General features: G+C 40.4%; 1 protein-coding gene across 4 annotated transcripts in view; it reads left to right on the forward strand.

Annotated features, from left to right (window-relative positions):
* The window catches only part of STAT4 (signal transducer and activator of transcription 4), a 99,636-nt gene that overhangs the window by 62,095 nt on the left and 15,951 nt on the right, over positions 1-21,590 (forward strand). For all 4 annotated transcript variants that reach the window (XM_059168557.1, XM_059168556.1, XM_059168559.1 and 1 more), the window contains 10 exons: positions 1,226-1,318; positions 2,205-2,283; positions 5,593-5,678; positions 7,524-7,675; positions 10,028-10,186; positions 10,900-10,992; positions 13,939-13,998; positions 14,301-14,318; positions 14,405-14,498; positions 16,345-16,389. In XM_059168557.1, the coding sequence (XP_059024540.1) occupies positions 1,226-1,318; positions 2,205-2,283; positions 5,593-5,678; positions 7,524-7,675; positions 10,028-10,186; positions 10,900-10,992; positions 13,939-13,998; positions 14,301-14,318; positions 14,405-14,498; positions 16,345-16,389 (879 nt within the window). The remainder of the gene's footprint in view (positions 1-1,225; positions 1,319-2,204; positions 2,284-5,592; positions 5,679-7,523; positions 7,676-10,027; positions 10,187-10,899; positions 10,993-13,938; positions 13,999-14,300; positions 14,319-14,404; positions 14,499-16,344; positions 16,390-21,590) is intronic.

Consider the following 21,590-nt stretch of genomic DNA (forward strand, 5'->3'; position numbering starts at 1 on the left):
TATTAATTAAATATTAATTAAATATAGAAAATATATTTAAAATATAGTGCTTCTACGGTAAATTTAGTTTGATTCAGTACATTTTGGGTAAAAATTAAGATGCTATTACTACTAACATATGATATTCTCATTTATATACTCAGCTATCCTTTTCTATATCCCTCTTTTCCTCAGTCATTTTAGTGTGTGTGTGTGGTAGGGGGGTGTTGTCTTCAAATATCAGGTATCAGTCAAATTAGAAACTACATACAATCTGCCAATATGACATACTACCACGAGAGACGCACTGGTGTGTTAATTTTAAAACTTCAAACCAATATACAAATGTATGGGAGCATATATATGGGAGGGGGAGTTGTAACTATTTTTCTATCTGAAGAATGCGGTGTAGTTGGAAGAACACTTGACTGGTAGCCACGCACATTGCTTCTGCTTGAGGTTGCACTCCTGATTTGCTTAGTCAAGTCATCAGGCTTTCTAAACCGTAGCTCTTCACCCAACTCTAAGGCAAAAGGGTTGCCGATATTCTAACTCTCATTTTGGTATCTATGTGGCTTGATATCTAAGGAGCACATCAGTGTCTCTATATCTAAGGAACACTCAATGTTAGATTATTTGAATGGCCAAGAAATGGTGCATGGAAATGTTGGTTAGCCTTTCTATTTAACTGGGCTAATATTTTTAGATATTCTTTAGTGAACAACTTTTGTTCCAGTGTAGAAGTAAATCTCATCCCAGCAAAGTCAACATCCCTAATTCTGAATTTAAGTCCAATTTAATGTAGCTTCACTATACTCATTTTTAACTTACATTTATTCATTTTAGGGAATTTCAAAAGTAACATAGGTCTGTTATAGAAAATTAGGAAAGAAAGTTTAAGCCATAAAATCATCTGTAATTTCACTTACCTATTGATAATGTTTTGGTGTGTGTGTTCTTCCATATGTACTTGAGTTTGCATGTCTATGCATATATCTGTATCTGTATCTGTTAGGAAGAGGACTCATAAATGTATGGTGTTTTTATAACTTGCTCTATTTCTTAACAACTTAATGCTACTTTAAATGTCATTAAATTTTTTTTTCCAAAGTATTCTTTTTAATGGATTTATAGTATTCCATACCCTATAAATCCAAGCCTCAGTTCAAAGTGTACCACATATACTACATTTATCATAAGCTTGTTTCATTGACATCACTGAAATTTCAGAACATTCTTTCCCCAGGGTCCTCTGGAGAAATCCTTACAAAATTCTTCAGTTTCAGAAAGGCAGAGGAATGTGGAACACAAAGTGGCTGCCATTAAAAATAGTGTACAGGTGAGTGATCGCACAGAAACCTAGCAAGGCTAACTGTGGCCTCCAGACATCTAACTGCACCCAAAGTTAGCTCTTACAGAAATCACAGGACAATCTGATAATAAAATAACTCTCTCTCACTCACTGTGTTCATGTTAGAAAAGATTTTGGGGGGAAGCTTTTCAGCTTCAGTTGACTAGAGACTGGGCCTACCCACCAAGCTCCAAGCCTCTAAACCTTTACACTGTAAATCTCTGTGTGTCTTCATCTGGAAACGTGAGGATGACCAGCATCACAGGATTGTTGGGAAGGACTGCATGCGATAGTCGAAGATATGCCGTTAGCCCAGATCTTGGCACGTAGTACCTGTTAGAAGCAGAGAGACATCACCAGGTTTGGAGAGAAGAGCAAAGTGAAACCTCAAAATAAAAACAAATAGGACATATAGAGGAAGCATAGATATTTCTCTAAGAAGCAGAGAAGGGATAAAAATGTAGACTGAATTACCATAAACCACAGCAGAATAGAATAGAGTGAAAAGATAATTGGTACATTCATGCAGAGTTGTATGGAACTAAAAGGTGAAAGGTATCCATAGTCTCTGGCCAAAAAAAGACATTTGTAACATCATTTGGAACTAAATGAGAAGTAATGGGCAAGATGCCGCAAGATTTCCAAATGATCAGGAAGAGCAAGTGGAAAAGCAGATTTAGCCTAGTTCTTGTTCTTCGGGGCTATTCAGCCTTTGTGGCCATTAGTCTTTAGAAACGTGGGCTTTGCATGCTTGGGCCAGCTCGTGACTGGAGGCCAGAAGCACCAAACAGTGTCCTTTGAAAGACTGATGATGATGTTTTGTTGACACACTTAATTAGAACAACAGAGTGAGTGTGTTTTCTTTTATAAAAAGATGACAGAACAAGACACCAAGTATTTAGAAGACCTGCAGGATGAATTTGACTACAGGTACAAAACAATTCAGACAATGGGTAAGTTTTTGCTTCATCTTTAATTCTCACTTAGGACATAAAGACGACATGACTGGGATTTCCCTTCATACTGACAACGCTGATAAACTGATCTGTTTCCCTAAGGGAAGTTCTCTTGCTTTCGTCCTGAAGAGAGAGTGCGGGGGAGGAGTGTTTTGCTTCCTCCTTTTCTCCCCATATAATGTATGTTTTTTTAATCGACCAATTCAAAATAAATTGTAAAGCTCATGAGAAGTCATTCCTACTTGGTCACACATCTCCAAAAACTAAAAACATTCTCCGTAGAATCAAAATATCATTATCACGACTAAGAAAAGTAATGATAGTTGCTTAGTATAATCAGGAAATTACTAACGTCATACTTACATGGATTTTTTAGATATAATTTTTAAGATCATCTGGCTGGCTCAGTCCATAGGGCCCACAACTCTTGATCTCAGTTCATGAGTTCAAGCCCTACACTGCTTTTTTTTTTTTTTAATTTATTTTCAGCATAACAGTATTCATTATTTTTGCACCACACCCAGTGCTCCATGCAATCCGTGCCCTCCCCAATACCCACCACCTGGTTCCCCCAACCTCCCACCCCCGCCCCTTCAAAACCCTCAGATTGTTTTTCAGAGTCCATAGTCTCTCCTACATTGCTTTTAAAGAAGATTTTAAAGATTATAAGTAGAAATGTGATTCACTATAGGAAATTTGGAAAAAAGAAAAGGGAATTAAAAAATAAAAAATCATGAAAAATTCCACTATCTGCTGATAAACAAATTGTTAGTATATCTTCTTCCATCCTTTTTCCTATACATTTAATCACATGTATATCTATTTATTTACCAAAAAAAACCTGAAATAACCCTTTACATAGTTTTGTATATTGCACTCTTAAGTTTTATTTTAAGTATTTTCTCATATCATAAAAAAATCTCAAAGACATAATTTCAGTAATTATATAAATGTCAAAATGTAAGGAAACGGCAATTGTTTGACTCTATCTTTGTGATTAGACATTGAGTTCGTTTACAAGTAGATTTTTTTTTAAAAAAATGGGAAGAAAAGGAAAAATAATGGAAAGAAAGAATGAGAATATTTACAAGGTCTAAAATTTATAAGTAACAGGATTGATCTTTTGAAGTGTGTTGCCATTCGTGGGACAGAGAAATTCCAATTAGATCGAGATTAGCTAATAGGATTGTACCAATGTTCGTTTGCTGGCTGCAATAATTGCCCTACGCTTATGTAAGATATTAGAAGAAGCCAGGTAAAGGGCAGATGGGCACTCTACTCTTTTTGCAACCCTTTTGTAATTCTAAACTTATTTTAAAATAATTTTTAAAAACAATTGGGATAGAAATATTTTATTTTCAGAAGCATCTTTAATTATTGAAATGTTAGCTTAACATTTACTCAGAAGGAAGTGTGAATGATTGTGACCAAGTGCTTAACATTCACCTCAAGATTTAAAAGCGAGGATATTAGGTTAGGAATCTTGCTTGGTGTAGGTGGGGGGTGATGTGCTCTCCTGGCATCTTCAGGATTTACTGACTCCTGGGAAATGATATTTAAAATGTTCGTAGTTGTGGACCACCTGGGTGGCTCAGTCAGTTAAGTGAACAACTCTTGATTTTCTCTGATCATGGTCTCAGGGTCATGAGATTGAGTTCTGAGTAGAGCAGAGTCAGCTTGTCCCTCCCCCTTCCCCTCTCTCCCTTCCCCCACTCTCTCTCTCAAACAAATAATAATCCTTAATAATAAGAATTAATAGGGGTGCCTGGGTGGCGCCAGGGTCCTGGGATCAAGCCCCGCTTGGGCTCTCTGCTCCGCAGGGAGCCTGCTTCCTACAACACCCCCCCCCCCGCCCACCTCTCTGGCTTGTTGTGATCTCTGGTTGTCAAATAAATAAATCTAAAAATAATAATAACAATAAGGATTAATAATTTAATCCTTAATCCTTTAATAATCCTTAAGTGTTCATAGTTGCTTTTGTGTAGAATTTTTCCCTTCAGAAAAATGGCACAAACATGGGTTCCTCAGATTATCAGAGGGGTCCGTGATCCTAAAAAGGTTTAGAACTGCCCATTTCACCAAGCGCTAAAGTCCATTGAAAGCTGTCTCACCCCAAATCTCATACATGAACCACCAATTTAAGAAGTAAAATATAAACAAATACATTAAACAATAAAATCACTTTGGACTTAACATATGACAATTAGAGTTACATTACTATGATCAGTGCCCATGAACATTACAAAGAATAAAAATCTCATTCCGTCACTAACATCAACAAGTATTTATTTTGTTGACTTTAAGTGAAATGAAATGTTTTAAGTGAAATAAAAGACACATGGGAAACAAGTTATATCTCGCTGGTGAAGACTGAAAATTATTAGCTAATGAAGCTTTGAGTTTATAAAAGGCTATATGAGCCAGATTTTACTACATGTGGGATCCAAGAACTTGCAAATTTGTGAATTAATACAACCAGGAATGATTTCCCAGAGGTCAGGGCTGCTTTGTGGAGAAGTTTGGCACAGTGTTGTTTCCCAATTACTCAAGCCAGACCGGCATTTCCAACCTTCATTCTTCATGGACAGGAGGGTTGGTACAATCACTTGCTATATACCAGAAAAGTTTAAGATTCAAGTTAAAATATACAACGTTTATTCCACATCTCCCATTTAAGAGGATAAACCATTTGGGGTTTTGTTTTTTTTTTCAGTCAGAGATTTTTCTTTGCAATTCTTTCCGACTTCTAGTTTTACTGTGAGGCAAGATCATACTGCAAAAGAAAAAAGAGGGGGGGAGCAAAAGATCGAGTCTTTATTAGTTCATGAGAGTAAGTGGATACAACTGCAACCCTTCCAGGCAGTTTTCCGTAATTCCTGGTGAGAAAGTAGAGCGGGAACAGTAGGTAAAGGGACCGGAGGAATCCACTATGATCTAATAATGGGCACAAAGAAGGCCCTTTTCCTACTTAGGCCAACTAACTAGGGTTATTGTCCGTGTAGAGGTACCTAAAAAGGAATGCATTTCAAAAACCTTTTAGCCCTCTCCCTACCCCAAACAGGAGCGTGGTGTGAAGACTGGTCTTCTGTCAAGGTCTGTAAGATAGAGATCTCCTCCCTGGCTCGCTTGGAGGTGATCCTCCTGGCAGATGAGCAAATAGGGACATATTCCAGGCTCTTCCACAAGGACCACATTTCATCTCTCATATCGTGGGACTTAAGGATGGGGATTGCAGGAGTCTTGGCTTTCGGGGCAAAGAGCTTCGCCTGGGAGAGGGCTCAAAATCTCAACTCTTTTCCTTCACAGACCAGGGGGACAAGAACAACGCCCTGATGAATCAGGAAGTTTTAACTCTGCAAGAAATGCTTAACAGTCTTGACTTCAAGAGAAAGGTTAGTGGAGAACGTTACCTTGGCCTTGCCCACTGTTGTTTTCCTATATCTGCTCCCACTGAGAAGAATCAAGCTCTTGGATTCATTCAAGCCTGTTTAAGCTGAACGATAAACGGTGGTGTTTCCAGGAAGAGTGCCGCACTGGTGGCCGTGCTCCCGTTCCCGAGCTTACGCAGCTGGGCTTCTTGCTTCATGCAGTGCGTTCCCTGTAGCGACCGTTAACTTCAAGGCGAACATCTTACCCAGTTTTTACCTGCCCCTATTTCAGACATGACCATTTTAGTTTCTGTACTTACTATGCTGATACAGGTTCTACTACATGTAGAATTAAAATATTCCCTGGAAGCCACTAAAATTTTATTAGAAAAATCAGTGTTCCAGTTTCCACTCTGAAAAATGACCTGAGGCTACGTAATTGAATAGATTTCAGGATAGTTCATCGACAACCGAACATATTCAATCTAACCTCCTTTCAAAGAGCAGAGAAGGCTTTTACTGGCTCAGTGAAATATTTTAAAAGAGGGAAATCATTTCTATTTCAACTTTCTATCTCTCCTTGAAGTAAATGCAACTGAAATTTGAGCAGTCACTGATAAGTCAAGAGTTTATTTCTAGAAGTTCAGCTTCATTTGTTGTGTAGGAATTTGTGTGAGCACAAATAAATGTAAAATTTATTTTCACCCTACATTATAAACTTCAACAGTTAGAAATCAGGTTTTTAAAATGCAAATAATTAATCCAAGATAGGCTTAATGCATTTATGTATAATAAATCTATGTTCTATGTTTTGTGCATGCTAAGAAATGCTTAGAAATAAGATTTTAAGACAGAAGGAACTTCAGAAATTATTTGGTCCAGTCACCTCATTGTATAGATCAGAAAACCAAGTTCCAGCAAAGTTAAGTGGTTTATCCCAATTCACATAGCTTGTCACAAAACCGGATAAGAATTCATACCTTCTAATCCTTAGGCCTTTAAAAATTAAACTTCTCCACTATGCCTTCCTCAACCCCAATAAATTAATTTTTTTTAAGGATTTCATGTATTTATTTGACAGAGAGACAGTGAGAGAGGAAACAGAAGCAGGGGTAGTGAGAGAGGAAGAAGCAGACTTCCTGCCATGTAGGGATCCCTATGTGGGGCTCAGTCAAGGACCCTGGGAACATGATCCGAGCTGAAGACTGAGTCACCCAGGCACCCCCAGATAAAGTCCCTAAAAGACTAACATAGGAAGGCTCAAATTTTAATCAGTACATTTTAGAATAAATGCATATATTTCTAAGAATATAAATATAATTTATGTCTTTTTGAAAAGTGGAGATATGGATGTATGACTAGAAGATTCAATAATGACTCAGGAGTTATAAATTCAATGTATTTGAATTTACATTAGATGAGATTAAATGATATTATGGGATAATATGAGATTGTTAGCTGTGATCATGCGGCTTCCTTTAATAACCTTATTTAATTATAATAATTTCAAATTGAGGGGTGCCTGGGTGGCTCAGTGAATTAAGCCTCTGTCTTCAGCTCAGGTCATGATACCAGGGTTCTGGGATCGAGCCCCACATCAGGCTCTCTGCTCAGAGACTCTCTGCCTGCTGCTCTGTCTACTTGTGATCTCTGTCTGTCAAATAAATAAGTAAAATCTTTAAAAAAATTTTCAAATTGGAAGTAGGAAAAGGCAGTGCTCTGATAAATAGAAGGTAGTATTTGGTAAAATATTTGGTGAGAATGTTAACCTAGCCTTTATCCCCCAGGTCTGAGAAATAGTTTCGTGGGTTGAGTTATGAGTGACTTTGGTTGCATCTCAATCTTTTCAGTAGTCACCTTTGTTTTTAGGAAGCGCTCAATAAGATGACCCAAATCGTCAACGAGACGGACGCGTTGGTGAGCAGCGCGCTGATGGAGGAGCTGCGGGACTGGCAGAGGCGGCAGCAGATTGCCTGCATCGGGGGGCCGCTGCACAACGGGCTCGACCAGCTGCAGAATTGGTACAACGAACTGACTTTAGTTTCTAGTGAAAACCACAGGAAGTACAAAGCTTCAGTGTCGCTGAGCCAGAGAAGGCAGGCTGAGCCCAAAACATCAATTCATTCAGCTTATCGATGATTTATTAGCACCTGGGAACTGCCGTTGAGAACAAAGAGATGCATATGTATTTTTACTTTTATTCCCTTGGGGCCAAAAATAAAGCATCTCTAGAAATCTATAGCATGCATGCGAATTGCTTAATTCTCTTGCATAATATATTAACCTTAAAAGAGTCCAGTGAATTTTTGAAACCAGGAATGAACACAGCTTTCTATAAGGACATAAGAAACACTAGCTTCAAAAGCTTGAGAAAAGATATCTCAGTTTTTAAAGGCATATCTTTTTTTTTTTTTTAAGATTTTATTTACTTATTTGACTAAGAGAGATCACAAGTAGGCAGAGAGGAAGGCAGAGAGACAGAGAGAGAGGAAGCAGGCTCCCTGTCGAGCAGAGAGCCTGACGTGGGGTTTGATCCCAGGACCCTGGGATCATGACCCAAGCCGAAGGCAGAGGCTTTAACCTACTGAGCCACCCAGGTGCCCCTTAAAAGCGTATCTTAATTTTTTAAAAATATTTTATATTTATTTAACAGACAGAGATAGCAAGTAGGCGGAGAGGCAGGCGGGGGGGTGGGCAGGCTCTCTGCTCAGCAGAGACCCCTATGTGGGGCTCAATCCCAGGACCCTGAGACCATAACCTGAACCGAAGGCAGAGGCTTTAACCCACTGAGCCACCCAGGCACCCCTTTAAAGGCGTATCTTAAGAAGTTGGAGTTGGGGCGCCTTGGTGGCTCAGTGGGTTAAAGCCTCTGCCTTCAGCTCGGGTCATGATCTCAGCGTCCTGGGATCGAGCCCCACATCGGGCTCTCTGCTCTGCGGGGAGCCTGCTTCTTCCTCTTTCTCTGCCTGCCTCTCTGCCTACTTGTGATCTCTCTCTGTCAAATAAATAAATAAAATCTTTAAAAAAAAAAAAAAAAGAAGTTGGAGTTAAACATTAGTTTTGTGTTTTCAGTACAGTGATTTATTTTTGTATTTAAATGAAAAATCTCAAGTGGCTTCTACTTCACGACATTCCCTGCGTGTGCACATGTGCAATCCTATGGTTACTATTCCTTGTATTACAAGAGAAAATGTGGGTAGGGTTTTCCTCAGCAATGCAAAATGAAAGTATGTGATTGAAAGAACACTTAGAAAAAAATAATGAAAAAGAAGGAAAATGTTCAGTTGAAATCTAAAATGCTTTCAAAGGGTACAAGTCAATACAGTGGAAACCTGTCCTAACTGGGACCGCTTGTGATGTGAGCTCTGCCCCGCGGGGCCCGCTTCTCAAGAACAGTAAGGACCTGGGCTCTTTCTAAAACCTACTGATTGTGCTTGGGGAGATGCTTTGATTCTCTAACCTCACTGTAATAATAAGCAGTAATATACATAATAAAAATAAAATATAATGCTAAAAATAAAATAATCAAAATAATAAACAACAAAGGAAGCAATCAAGAACTTGGCCCATGAAAGTGCTTATAGCCAAAGCAGTAGGCAGTGGGCAGAGAACAGGTCTTCCCATAGGACTATGTGGGGAGTAAACTTGTAAGTAGGAAGAGCTGCTGTCAGGGCCCGATGGACTTACCAAGTCTGTCCATATCGCACCACCTCTCCAGCTGACAGTCGCTTGGGTGTCCGTCACAGACTGTCTCTTCCCCAGACTTTGGGCCCAAGTCCCCACCTCCACTTCTGAGGTGATATCACCACTTAGTGAGTCAGACTCTGAGCCCATACGTTTCTCCAGACAGATTATTTTTGGTTAATACTTAGGATTTGTAAAACACACTTTGGAGGAGGGAGTCCATTTCTTATTGTTTTTATTCTTTAGTATTCTTACACCTAATACTCCTCATATCATGTACCTTTAAAGTTTTAAATTTGTTCTTTTTTACCCATTAATGAGGGTCACATTAATTAACGAGTACCACATCATTAACATCTACATGCTTAACAGACTTTTAAACAAACATTGAAAGGGATTCAGTTCCTGATGTTGACAAAATTTGATGAATGATGTCTATAACTACGGGTATAAATAACAAAACATTGGAAATATTTTCCATTTCCTATGTGCCATGCATCTTAGAGGGAAAAATGGATCAGGGAAGTAAGCATAAAGAACTGCCACTAACCTTTAATGAAATTAAGTGAATAACTCTCTTAATCGAATAATTATGTAATAATGTATTGCTTGCTAATGTGGTTAACAGTTAAAATGGTAGATTGGTAAGGGGGAAAGCTGTCCGCTGATGGTCCTTTGCTATTTGATAGCTTTACACTGTTGGCAGAAAGTCTGTTCCAGCTCAGAAGGCAACTGGAGAAATTAGAGGAACAGTCGACTAAAATGACATACGAAGGGGACCCCATTCCCATGCAAAGAGCACATCTGCTGGAAAGAGTCACCTTCTTGATCTACAGCCTTTTTAAGAAGTAAGTCAATTTAAATGCGTCACGGCAGCCTCAGTCCCACGGCGCTGCAAGGAGGCGCTGGCTGGGGTTTCGGTGTTAAGGGGAAGGAAGGTGGGGACGTGTTGAACAGTGAGCCTCAGGGTGGAGTGACTAAAGCTTCAGAGAGTTCCAGAAACATTTCTGCTCTTCACTATTTATTCGGCACTTCTCCCAAAAACTGACTCAGTTTTCTACGCGCCAAGGACGACATCCAGCTGAAGTTCATTTTTCACATTTTAGAAAAGAAGATTTCAGTTATTTCTTCTTAAGTGCATATCCAAGAAAGGAAGGGTAGAGGCCATGTTTATGTGTATAAGCTCAGCTAAAGGAAAAAAAGAAGAAGAACAGTACCACGTACCAGAAATTCTAATACCCAGTTCAAAGATGGCATGAAATTAACTTTTTACTTTCTGTTTAGTATGATAAAAATAGGTTTTATTCTCGGCTCAAGTAGAACAATTAAGAATTACTTACTGTCGTTTATTAAGGGACGATCTTAAGTCATTTTTTCCATCTCCTGGTAATTATTTATGAGAAGTCTTTGGAAAGATTTGAGCTTAACGGGGATTTGAATATCTTAGAAGTGTAGAAAATTTGGATTTTTTAAGAGGACAGCATCCTGTTTCTCTGTGGTTTTCAGCCTGTCGATATTTTCAATGCTTTCAAATGACGTGCTTTATTTCCTTTTAATCTAGCTCATTTGTGGTTGAACGACAGCCATGCATGCCGACCCACCCCCAGAGACCGATGGTACTTAAAACTCTTATTCAGTTCACGGTCAAGCTAAGGTAGGCAGATCATGCTCTATCTATCTTTTCCTTTGCGGAGCCACAGCCACTGCATAAATAAGACCAATTTCTCACAGAGTGCCTCTCATTCAGCTCTTCTGTGTTAAGCGCCTCCTGCATGCCCAGCACTGAGCTATGGTAGATCCCCTCAGCAATGTTAATATCAGGGCCCCACTTGGAGAGAACATGTCAGTAAGATGAGGACATGAGGGATTTTAGCGTGAGAGAATGGAATCGCAATGTCCGGCGTCGTGGGGTCGGTTGCTGGAAAGACTGACATGGGAGAAGGCTAGAGAGTCTGGAGAAGTCTTTGTGGTCGCTTGGAGGAAGGACCTTGGGGGAGGAACAGAGAGGGAAAGGAGAGTGGGACAGTAGGAGAGTGAGGCGACAGCAATAGTGACTTCCTGGTCTGTTTTGCAAGATGTTCCGCAGGGAGAAGTAGAATTGTGTAGACGGGGGACACAGTATGGAAGGCTTTGAATATCTTACCCAGGAAATAAAAGTGGCACATTCTTCGCCTGTGATTGCCCAGCAACTAGTTTATAGGATTTTCCTTGAAAACTCTCAATGCTGTAATCTTCCATGTATCCTACTAGGTGCCTGATTTAAAGACCTATGACTTTTGTGCGATTGTTGCTTTGTCTATGCATTTGATCCTTTTCATTAGCACGAGTAACCAAAACGTACCATTTTCCCTAATGACACTCAAAATCATGAATTTGAGCTTGAACTTTCAAAGATCTTCATCATTCATCAATCTCTAAGGAGCCTCAAGCTTTAAATTCCTTATCACTGAGTCACCTTTGACCAGGACAAGAGGTGATGATGCTGAGGTAATGATTTAGGGCCCCACGATAGGTTCCTGATCCCCTATCATTATCAGAACTTTATTTTTATTTTTATTTTTATTTCATTTTGTTAATCTCCATTTTATTGAGATGTAATTGACATACAGGACTATAGAAATTAAAGCTGTACAGCAGAATGACTTGGCTTACATAAACTGCAAAATGATTACTACGAAAAGTTTAGTTAACATCCATCACCTCAGAACTCCATTTTTAAAGGGAGAGCATTTTCCTTCAGTTTGCATTTTAAATATGTCACATGAAATTCTTAATCATTTCCTTTGCATGAATTCCACAGCAAGACTTAAGAACCAGGAACAAAAGCCAGAGGCCAGGTTCCCTCTTAAAATTTCATGATTTTCAAGAGTTGTTCATTCTTTATCCCCACATCTCTCTATAACCCAGAAGGTAGTAACACTAAAGGGAAATAGGATAGAGGGGTGGTGGGCATCCTACATTTCCTGGAGGCACCCCCATTGGTGACACAATAAGTCTGAGAAGCTCTCCGGGACAAAAGGGGAGATGAGCAGAGATTGCACAGGCAGGAGTTCTGAGCGGAAGAGGCCCCCAAATGGGCCTCACCTTGCATGTTCTTTGAACTGATGACCAGGGGCATTGACCATTCGTCCCTGCTTTAGTGTTCCTGCTTTCCTCTTCCACCTGTTTGTTGGGTCTCTGTCCTCCACCTCTGTACCTTGTTCTCCACTGTCTTGGTAGATGATCTTAGTATTCATTGATAGATGACTTCGTATTCAAGATTTCCCCTAAAACCCCTTCCTACCATAGCATTCCATCTCCTATTTCAGAGGGAGGGGTGATATGGATCTCCCTTTAGTCAGCAGCATCTTCTGGTGACTCGGATCCTGAAGTACGATCCTTCCTGCCCTAATTCATGTGACCTCTTCACCCCTCACTGCTAACAAGTGCACACATGATACTCCAAACCCTAAAACCAATCCATTGCTTCATATGGGATTTTTAAGGAACTTTTGTCGCATTCTGCCCACTCTTTTGTTTGGACTCTCCTCTGTGATCGTATCTCTCTCATGCCCATCCGTTGCTTATCACCGTTCTCCATAATCCGTCTTCTCTGTTGAGCTGGACTTCTTCTTCTCCTGCGTAGCCACGGCCACACTTCCCCCTTCCCCACTCTTCACTACGCAGTCCCCTAGCACCTAGGGCTGCACTGGGTGTGGACGAGGCGCTCAGCACATGCTGAGTGAATGAATGAGGCTTGAGATGAGTGAATGGGTGATTGAATTAATATCTCTGAAACTGGACTGAACCCAGAAAGAGGGTGTATCAAAGGCTACACATCAAAGGAGTTGGGAAAGCGAAAGAATAAAGGAGGAGCTTTATGCACCAGAAGAAGGAATTAAGGGATTGCTCTTCTGATCTTTAGTCACTTCTTTGTTTGGAGTTGGATCTGTTTTAGTTATGAACATTTTTGCTGTTACTTTCATTGTGTATTTAAAGATTGCAAATGCATTCGAATTGGAATTTTTCACAGGTCTGGTCTTTCTCAGTGTTTTTACACTGAGAAAGTTTTTCTCAGTGTTTTTACACTAAGATTTTCCCCCATCAAAATATTTAGTTTCTCGAAACTTACAGTTTTTTATGATCTGAGAATAAAATGTAGCCATATTAATAAACTTGCAAAGAATTTTCTGTATATTTTTACCTTTAATCCAAATGTGGGCTTTAACCAAAATGTATAGCTATTTTTCTGACCTAGCCATGTATTATCCAATGCACATCAACTGAAAATACTTCCCAGATGTCTGTCAGGATGATATGAAGTGGCTGGTGTCAATATCAGTAATGTGACAAACTAAAAAAAGAATTGTACATTTTTGTTCTTAATTATTTTCATTGTATTTTAATTCCAGGATAGTATATGGTGTTATATTAGTTTCAGGTGTGCAACATAGTGATGCAACAGTGAGTTGGACATTTTTAAAACACACTAACATGTAACTAGAAATAACCTAAATTTTATTTATATATATGACATAAATATATTTAAATTTTAAGATATAAAAAGGCTCTTAACACTATTCATTTTTACTTCTGATTCTTTATTTATGTGTCTTTTCAGACTACTAATAAAATTGCCAGAACTAAACTATCAGGTAAAGGTGAAAGCATCAATTGACAAGTAAGTTTCTAATTTCATTTTGAAACATGAAAATGTGAGACTTTTTAAAAAGAACTTCATTTTTATAGAATGATTTCAAACTTTTCAATGTATTTCTCTAACATTACATATCAATGTACTTCAAATATTTGACTTTGAAGTTCAAACATTTAATAGAACTCCAATGAAGACTTACTTTAAAAAATTTTACTATAAAGTCTTGAAAATTTATGACTTTATTATACTACCCTCTAAAGTATCAAAGACCGTTTTTACTAGATCTATAAAATAGCTCATTTTAAGGAATCTTCTTGGTTTTACAGGAATGTTTCAACTCTAAGGTAAGAAATTTATTTTAGAATTTTTTTGCTGGTCTCATAAATATATTTTGTCTGAGACCATGTAAATAGCTAAGATTTTCCCCCAGCAATCGAAGATTTGTCCTTTGTGGAACTCATGTCAAAGCCATGTCCATTGAAGAATCTTCTAATGGGAGTCTCTCAGTAGAATTTCGACATTTGGTGAGTTCCAATTACACAAGCTTCTCCCCATCCCCAAATCAGATACATCTTTTCAAATAGGTCTTGTAATTCAATGTATTTTGGGTCTGGGGGGGTTCTTGTATGCGATTAAGGGCCATATTAAGAAATAAAACATGCCATCATTCAAGAATTAAAAATAGCAGAAAGAACATGGAACCTTAACTCAGAAGTCTTAGTTCTCAACATTGGTGATATAGTACCTTGATCGAGTATCTAGACAACAATTGGTCTGTATATTTTGATAAAGACGACAGAGATAATTGGTCTTATAACAGATAGGTATTCCTGATTTATTTTCTACTTTTTAAAATCTCCTCAAGACATGATATCCAGCAACAATGTGTCTGGCCGAAAGTGCTTTCATTTTAGGAGTAGCTTGAGGAAGTAGGATGTTCCTGGGTATGGCGGTCATGTACGGTCTGCTTTGGCATGTCTAGAAAGCTTCTAACCCAGCCTCACCCTGTTGCCTCTTGTTTTTACCACTTCCTCTTAACCTAGAGTTCCCTTCCTGCTTCCTGCTTTCTTTCTAATTCTTTGTGTGGTTCTTAGATTTCCAAAGACTCTACCGCTCTCTTGCCAGACGCATGTTACTTCTGGTTTATTAGCACTTAGGAAGTACCTCACCTGAGTGCCGGGGCACCACCGAATCAGCCCCAAAGGGTCTTTCTAAAAGATAAAATGCAGGTTAATAGGTACCTGCCTATACCAATTTATGCTGGGTTTTAGTTTTGATTTTGTTTTTGTTTGATCTTTAGTACTGAAGAGTACATTTCTTTTTAACTGAATCCCTCCAGTGTGAGGCGGATACAGTATAGTGACAAGTCCTGTGTTATATACATCCTTATAACTAGCTCTCTTTTTGCTTACATTCAATTTCTATCCTTGAGAAAATTTCAGTAGTGGACAATGTTTGCTAATAAGTAAAGCTGCAAGAGACCCTTAACTTAGAGCTGTTTGTCTCTCAAAATAAGTCATGTGGAAAAGAACAAGGGACATATGAAAAAATGGTTAGGTCTTTCTTCCAGCAGGTATAATATATAAATTAACAAAATCTTACTTTTTACAGTCCTCTTCTAGTTGCAAAGCATTTTAAAATGTATTATCTTTTGCATAATAACTTTAATTGATTTTTAATACAAAACTAAATGCGGAAAATCAGGGAGGCAAAAATTTAAAAATTAAAAATCATCTGTATCTCACTACCTTGTAACACTATTAACTACTTTTGCTTTTATTCTTTTACATATATACATGTGTATGTACTTTTCAAGTGGGATCAGACTGTACACACTATATACACTTGTCGTCTACCTTTTTCTTTAAATTAAGTAATCTATATCCTGAACCCTCTTGTGTCGCTAAGTCTCTAATGCCTTTAGTAGCTTCCTGTACCGTGGGACACTACCTCATCATTTGTTTTCCTGGTTCTCTGTGTTGGACTAGCTTTCACAGGGACTGAGAATCATCACAGCTTAGCTCAGACACTACCTTCCAGGTACAAAGGAGTGCTGAGTAGATGATAAACATCGCAGCATGATTTCCTCTTTCCAAAATGTTGGCTGAAAAACACAGTCTTAAGAGTATTCCAACTTGTTCATTTACCTCTGAGGAAGTTTCTACAGCAGCGTCTCATGAGCTGAAACAGAGAACTTCTTTCTTTTGAATCTGGGCAACTATGTTAGGTTTCCATGAATTAGAAGACATCGGGTTACTGTTCTAAAAGACAAAATTGTGGCCAAGAAAATCGCTATAATGGGTATGACCAACTTGATATTTGATTGCTAGTGCTTCTCCGTCTAAATGGTGTCATTCTTTGTTTGCAAAGCAACCGAAGGAAATGAAGTCCGGTGCTGGAGGCAAAGGAAATGAGGTACAGAATGTTTTCACAAGATCGTTTTCTAAGGAAATAGCCTTCTCATCTCTTATTTTTTTAAAGCTTTAAAGCTGCCCTTTATAGTTTTATAGAAAGTCACATTTGTGTTTCTCTGGTTACAAATTAAAGCTTGAGAATTGCAGACAAGATAAGAAATTTTGTCTTAAAAAGGAGAAAGAGGTGCCTGGGCGGCTCAGGGAGTTAAAGCTTCTGCCTTCGGCTCAGGTCATGATCCCAGGGTCCTGGGATCGAGTCCCGCATTGGGCTTTCTCCTTGGTGGGGAGCCTCTCCTCTCTCTCTCTGCCTGCCTCTCTGCCTACTTGTGATCTCTGTCTGTCTCTAAAAAAAAAAAGGAGAAAACCAGAAATTGCATATAAAAAGACCTTCTTGGAGTACCTGGTGGCTCAGTTGTTCGGCAGGCATCTGCATTCAGCTTGGGTCATGATTCCAGGATCCTGGGATCCAGCCCCACGTCAGACTCCCTGCTTCAGGGGGCAGGGGAGGGAGTCTGATTCTTCCTCTCTCTCTGCCCCCTCCCGCTTTAATGCTCTGTGTCTCTCTCTGTCTCAAATAAATGAAAAAAAAAAAATAATAACACCCTCTTAAAAGAACAACTATTAACATCTTGGTTCACATCATTCTAGATCTTTATCTATGTATATATTACTTTTATATATACATATTTACAGATTGTTTCATAACCTGCTTTTTTCCCCTCATAACAATGTAAGATGAACAGCTTTCCATAACCTTAATACTCTTGGAGAGCAACACTCAAAGTGGTGCCCATATTGCATTTTACAGGTGTGCCATAAGTCTTGAGTCAGTCCTCCACTATTACAAGATGCCTTAAAATCACTCATTTGAGGCACATCTCAAACTTCATGACCTATAATGTGAAAATCGCAGGTGAAAAACGCCCTATTAATTTATGGTATCACTTTGCCCGTATACGTAAGGTTTGCATCCCACTGGATGAACTGAGTAACAGCACACATGGATGTGGTCCAAGTGTTTGCATTTGAGTCAGTAAATGATAGAGCGGTTAGATCCTGGATTGAAAGTGGCCTTGGAGATCATCTGTTTCATTGGCCTAGATTGCTAAGTCCTGTTTGAAATTAGCAAACCTGGGTTTGAGTCCATTCTGACAGTGACTGAAAATGTGATCCTTTGCAAATGATCTGATGGAGAAATATCGCATGTTTTTCCTCTAACTGATCAGGATAGTAGCGCCCAATGCGCTCTGCTCAGAGATGCGGTATGTGTAAGGTCATCTACACAAGGCTGTTATAAAGCAGGGAGACTTATTTCTGGTGTGGTTGGTATGGATTCATTCTCCTGGCTTTACAGTCACCGCTGCTAAGAGAAATCTCTTTGAATTATCTGGAAGGAAAAAGCACTTTATAAACCCAGCATTCAACTGCAATCAATCTAGCCCTCCCCACAAAACCACAAAGATTGACTACAACATTTAATGCTCTGCATTTCCCCTTCCAAGAATACTTGATTCCCTTAATTGTATCTTAAAGGGCATTTGCCAAATATCACAGCCGCAGCAAAGATGAGCTAAGCCTTTCAGGTACAGCCTTGGTTTAGGGCCAAGCAGCAAACAGGTCTCTACAGCCCGATATCATGGAGGTAGAGCTTTTGAGTTTAAGGAAATTCTCGTAAACCAGATAATTAGGAATTATGGTTCCCACCTTATAGAAATCCATAAAGATTTTCCCAATTTCCTAATTGAAACATTAGCACATTATAAATAAAAAGTCATTTCATGCATCTCACTGCGATTTTGGCCAGAGCTGCGAACATTTCATGCAGCATCACGTCCCCGAACAGTATTTGCTAAGTCTGAACAGACTAAACACGGTGCTTCTGGGCTGTTCCTCAGTAAAACAGATCAAACGGGAATAAATGCAAAGAGCTCGGCTTCTCCGACACCTTGTCGTCCTTAAGAATGTAAAACCAGAGTCTTTACTGGGGCTTCCCTAGAGCAGAACTCTCCGTAAATCACCTTCCACTATATGATAACCAAGCAATGTCTCATCGACAGTGTCTACTTATATTACTCTGAATGTATTTCCTCTCATTTTCTGATTAATAACAAAATGGTGCAGTCGTGTCAGAATGATTTTATTCTTCCCTTTTTCCCCTAAGTTGGCCGGCTCGATTTTATCTTAAGCTGTTCTTTGAGCTCCCCCTACTGATAGAATCCTAGAATGATGCCTAGGTACATGGAAAACACACACAGAGCAGAGAGTTGTTTCATGTAATATAGGAACTACTGAAAAGTCAAAAACATATGAAGTGGGCTCAGAAAGATAGAAAAGAAATCAGGGGCTTGGCCAGGCAGTAGGAGCGATCAAAAGAAGTCCGGAAAAATTTCGGGGAAGATCTAGCGATAAGGTAGAGTTCATAAAGTCACAGGGCCAGAGATGGTAGTAACCAAAATGTCAGAACAGGAAGCTGGGGCGTGATAGCTCATTTTCAGATTTCAAATGGTAGTCGTCGCTTATCTGAGCACCCGCAGTGGGAGTTCATAGCCCAATAAGAATGGATTTAACAAATCCCCCGTGGCATTAACCTTATGCTGGGCACCAGGAGCTTCACTGACACTGGTACATGGAATTCTTGTGACAGTGCTATGAAGTAGGGACTGTTTGTGCACTTATTTTAGGTAGGGAAACTAAGGCACAGGGTGGTCAGGCCAAGATTCCAGCCATGGCAGTCTGGTTCCCATGTCCATGCTCTTGGCCACTGTGCGGTGCTGCATCTGGGATCATAAAACCCGGGCGGGGAGATGCGGCCCAACCTCCTCCTGCCGCACACCTCAGTGTGCTCCCTCGGTTTGCGGGGGTTCCTAGAAGGGGGGGTCGTTGCGACTGCGTGGCTAGCGTCTCATCTTTCTCCTGCCCTCCAGCTATTGTCGTACTGTCCCCGCTTTGCCCCGACTCAGAGATCCCATCGCTCTCCCACACCAGAATCCTTCTGAAGTCTAAAGAAACTGAAAATAATGCTTTCTCAGGAAAATTTGTTGACCTCTCCCTGTCTCCTCTGTGCGTCAGTTGGGGGTTGGAAATAGCACCGTGTTGGGGGCTTCCTCTTGCAGGCAGCTGGCCTCGTGCAAGCCGCTTGCCCTAACTAACTCCCAAAAATGGGGGTCGGGTTGACCTGCACTTACAGCCTCGTCTAGAGGATCAGATGAGATGGTGCTTGGGAGAGTTGGCCACGCTGCGCTGTGCAGGCATCTGCTTTGGCTCCCCTTCCCAGGCTGCCCCTTTGTAAAGAAACATATTCACACAGGTGGGGAAGATCTGTAAAGACGGTCCCTGATGTAGGACAAAGTGCTGATGCTTCCCCTTCTCTACCCACCTGCCAAAGCGCTTGGCTGGAGATGGTCCCTTTCCAGGGTCCCTGAGCATGCCCTCCTCTGGCTCCAGGTCTCTAAGACCTCAAAGCACCATGTATGGATGTGTAGGCCCTTTCTGTAGGATCACGTCTTGGGTTCCTACTACCACCCCACCCCACCCGTATCTGATACACACACACACACACACACACACACACACAGATTGGCCCACTTAGTTCTGCTTTTGTGGTTGTCAGAGGTTGGACTGGATACTTACTAAATGATTGAGAACATACAAAAATCTCATGAATGATAGTTTCCCTAGGGGCGCCTCCCTGAATCTCCCTAGCACTCCCTAGCACGTGAGTCAAACAGCACTGGCTGTTACTGTTACTGGCTGGGTAACTCACGTTATCCACAAAGAGGTAGTCGGTCAGGATGTGCAGGGGGTCCTGGCTGTTGGGCTGGATGACGAGAGGAAGTTGCATTCGACCCATTCTGTCCCAGAACAACCACAGATCTGCCCAAGGAGCCATCTCTGGATTTGGGGGCGGGAGGTTGGTGAAAGGTGGAGCTCTGGGCCCCCCACCCCTGTTTCAGTCAAGGTAGCTTTATTTTATATATTTTACAGATTGGAACCCAGGTGATGAATTTTTTTTCAAGATTGTGTTTCAAGGTTAAAAAACATATGTAAACCATTGGATTTAGACGGTTTCTGAAGCTTTTTTGACTAAGGTTCTATAATCTGTGAAAGTTCAAAAGAGAGTATGCTCTTTGCTTCTTTTTTTTTTTTTTTTTAAGGAATTTAATTCTAATAATTTGCTTTGGCATTTCACAACCCCATGGAAATCTGTGAACGTGCTGTCACAAAATCAAGGTTAGCCACTACTGACTCTTTGTCCCACCTTTGTCCTTTCCTTGAAAGAGCCACCACGAACACACAATCCCATCACTAGTAAATAGCCAAACCTGGAAGGCGTCAGACGGTCCCTATAAAATAAACATTCCCAGGAAGCAGGCTTTCCCAGAGGTTCTTCTCCGGCAAAAAGGTGGCTGGAGAGTCGTCGTTGAAATGTGGAACGGTTTGAACAGGCAATCTGGTACGGCAGCCTCTGGAGTACACTCTTCGTCAGTGCGCGGCCACTGACCGGCGACGGTTCTCGCCGCAGACTGCGGGGTTGGGTAATTTTGCTTACGTGGTGGGAAGTTATGAAGCACAAAGGAGCTATTAGTAAAGCCTGGGCGACTAGGGTTTAACGGAACAAAATAGCCAAACAGATGTTCTTTCCGGGTTCGCTGTTCTCAAGCACAGATACGCTACTCACGTGCCAACTAGACCAGGCGTTTTCACAGAAAGTTGATTTCCTTCCAAACAGTTCAAGTAGTGGCAACGCCTTTAAAAAGAGATGTCGATACAAGAATAACAGTAAAAATGTAGACTATTTATGGGACACCCCCCATGGAGCCCCCTCATTCTATGGCTTGAGAATTCGTTGTCAATCTCCGTTTATTTCCTCCAATTCTGTGATTGAGGTCTGTCTCTCCTGGGACTGTACCACTATTTCCCTCTTTTTTATCACTGTTTCCCAGCACCTAACCCAGTGTCTAACACATGATAGGCCTTCAACAAATATTCATTCAGTGACTGGGATACTATTGTTAGTTGTTTTCTACTCCGTGCAACATTGTCAGAGATTCCGGCTTGTTAAGAGATGAGCGAGGAGGGGCGCCTGGGTGGCTCCGGCGATTAAGCGTCCAGCTCTGCGCTCCAGCTCAGGTCGTGATCTCAGGGTCCTGGGAACCAGCCCTCCGCGGGGCTCTGTGCCCAGTGGGGAGCCTGCTTGTTCCT

The sequence above is a fragment of the Mustela lutreola genome, chromosome 3, assembly GCF_030435805.1.
Source record: "Mustela lutreola isolate mMusLut2 chromosome 3, mMusLut2.pri, whole genome shotgun sequence".
NCBI lineage: Eukaryota > Metazoa > Chordata > Mammalia > Carnivora > Mustelidae > Mustela > Mustela lutreola.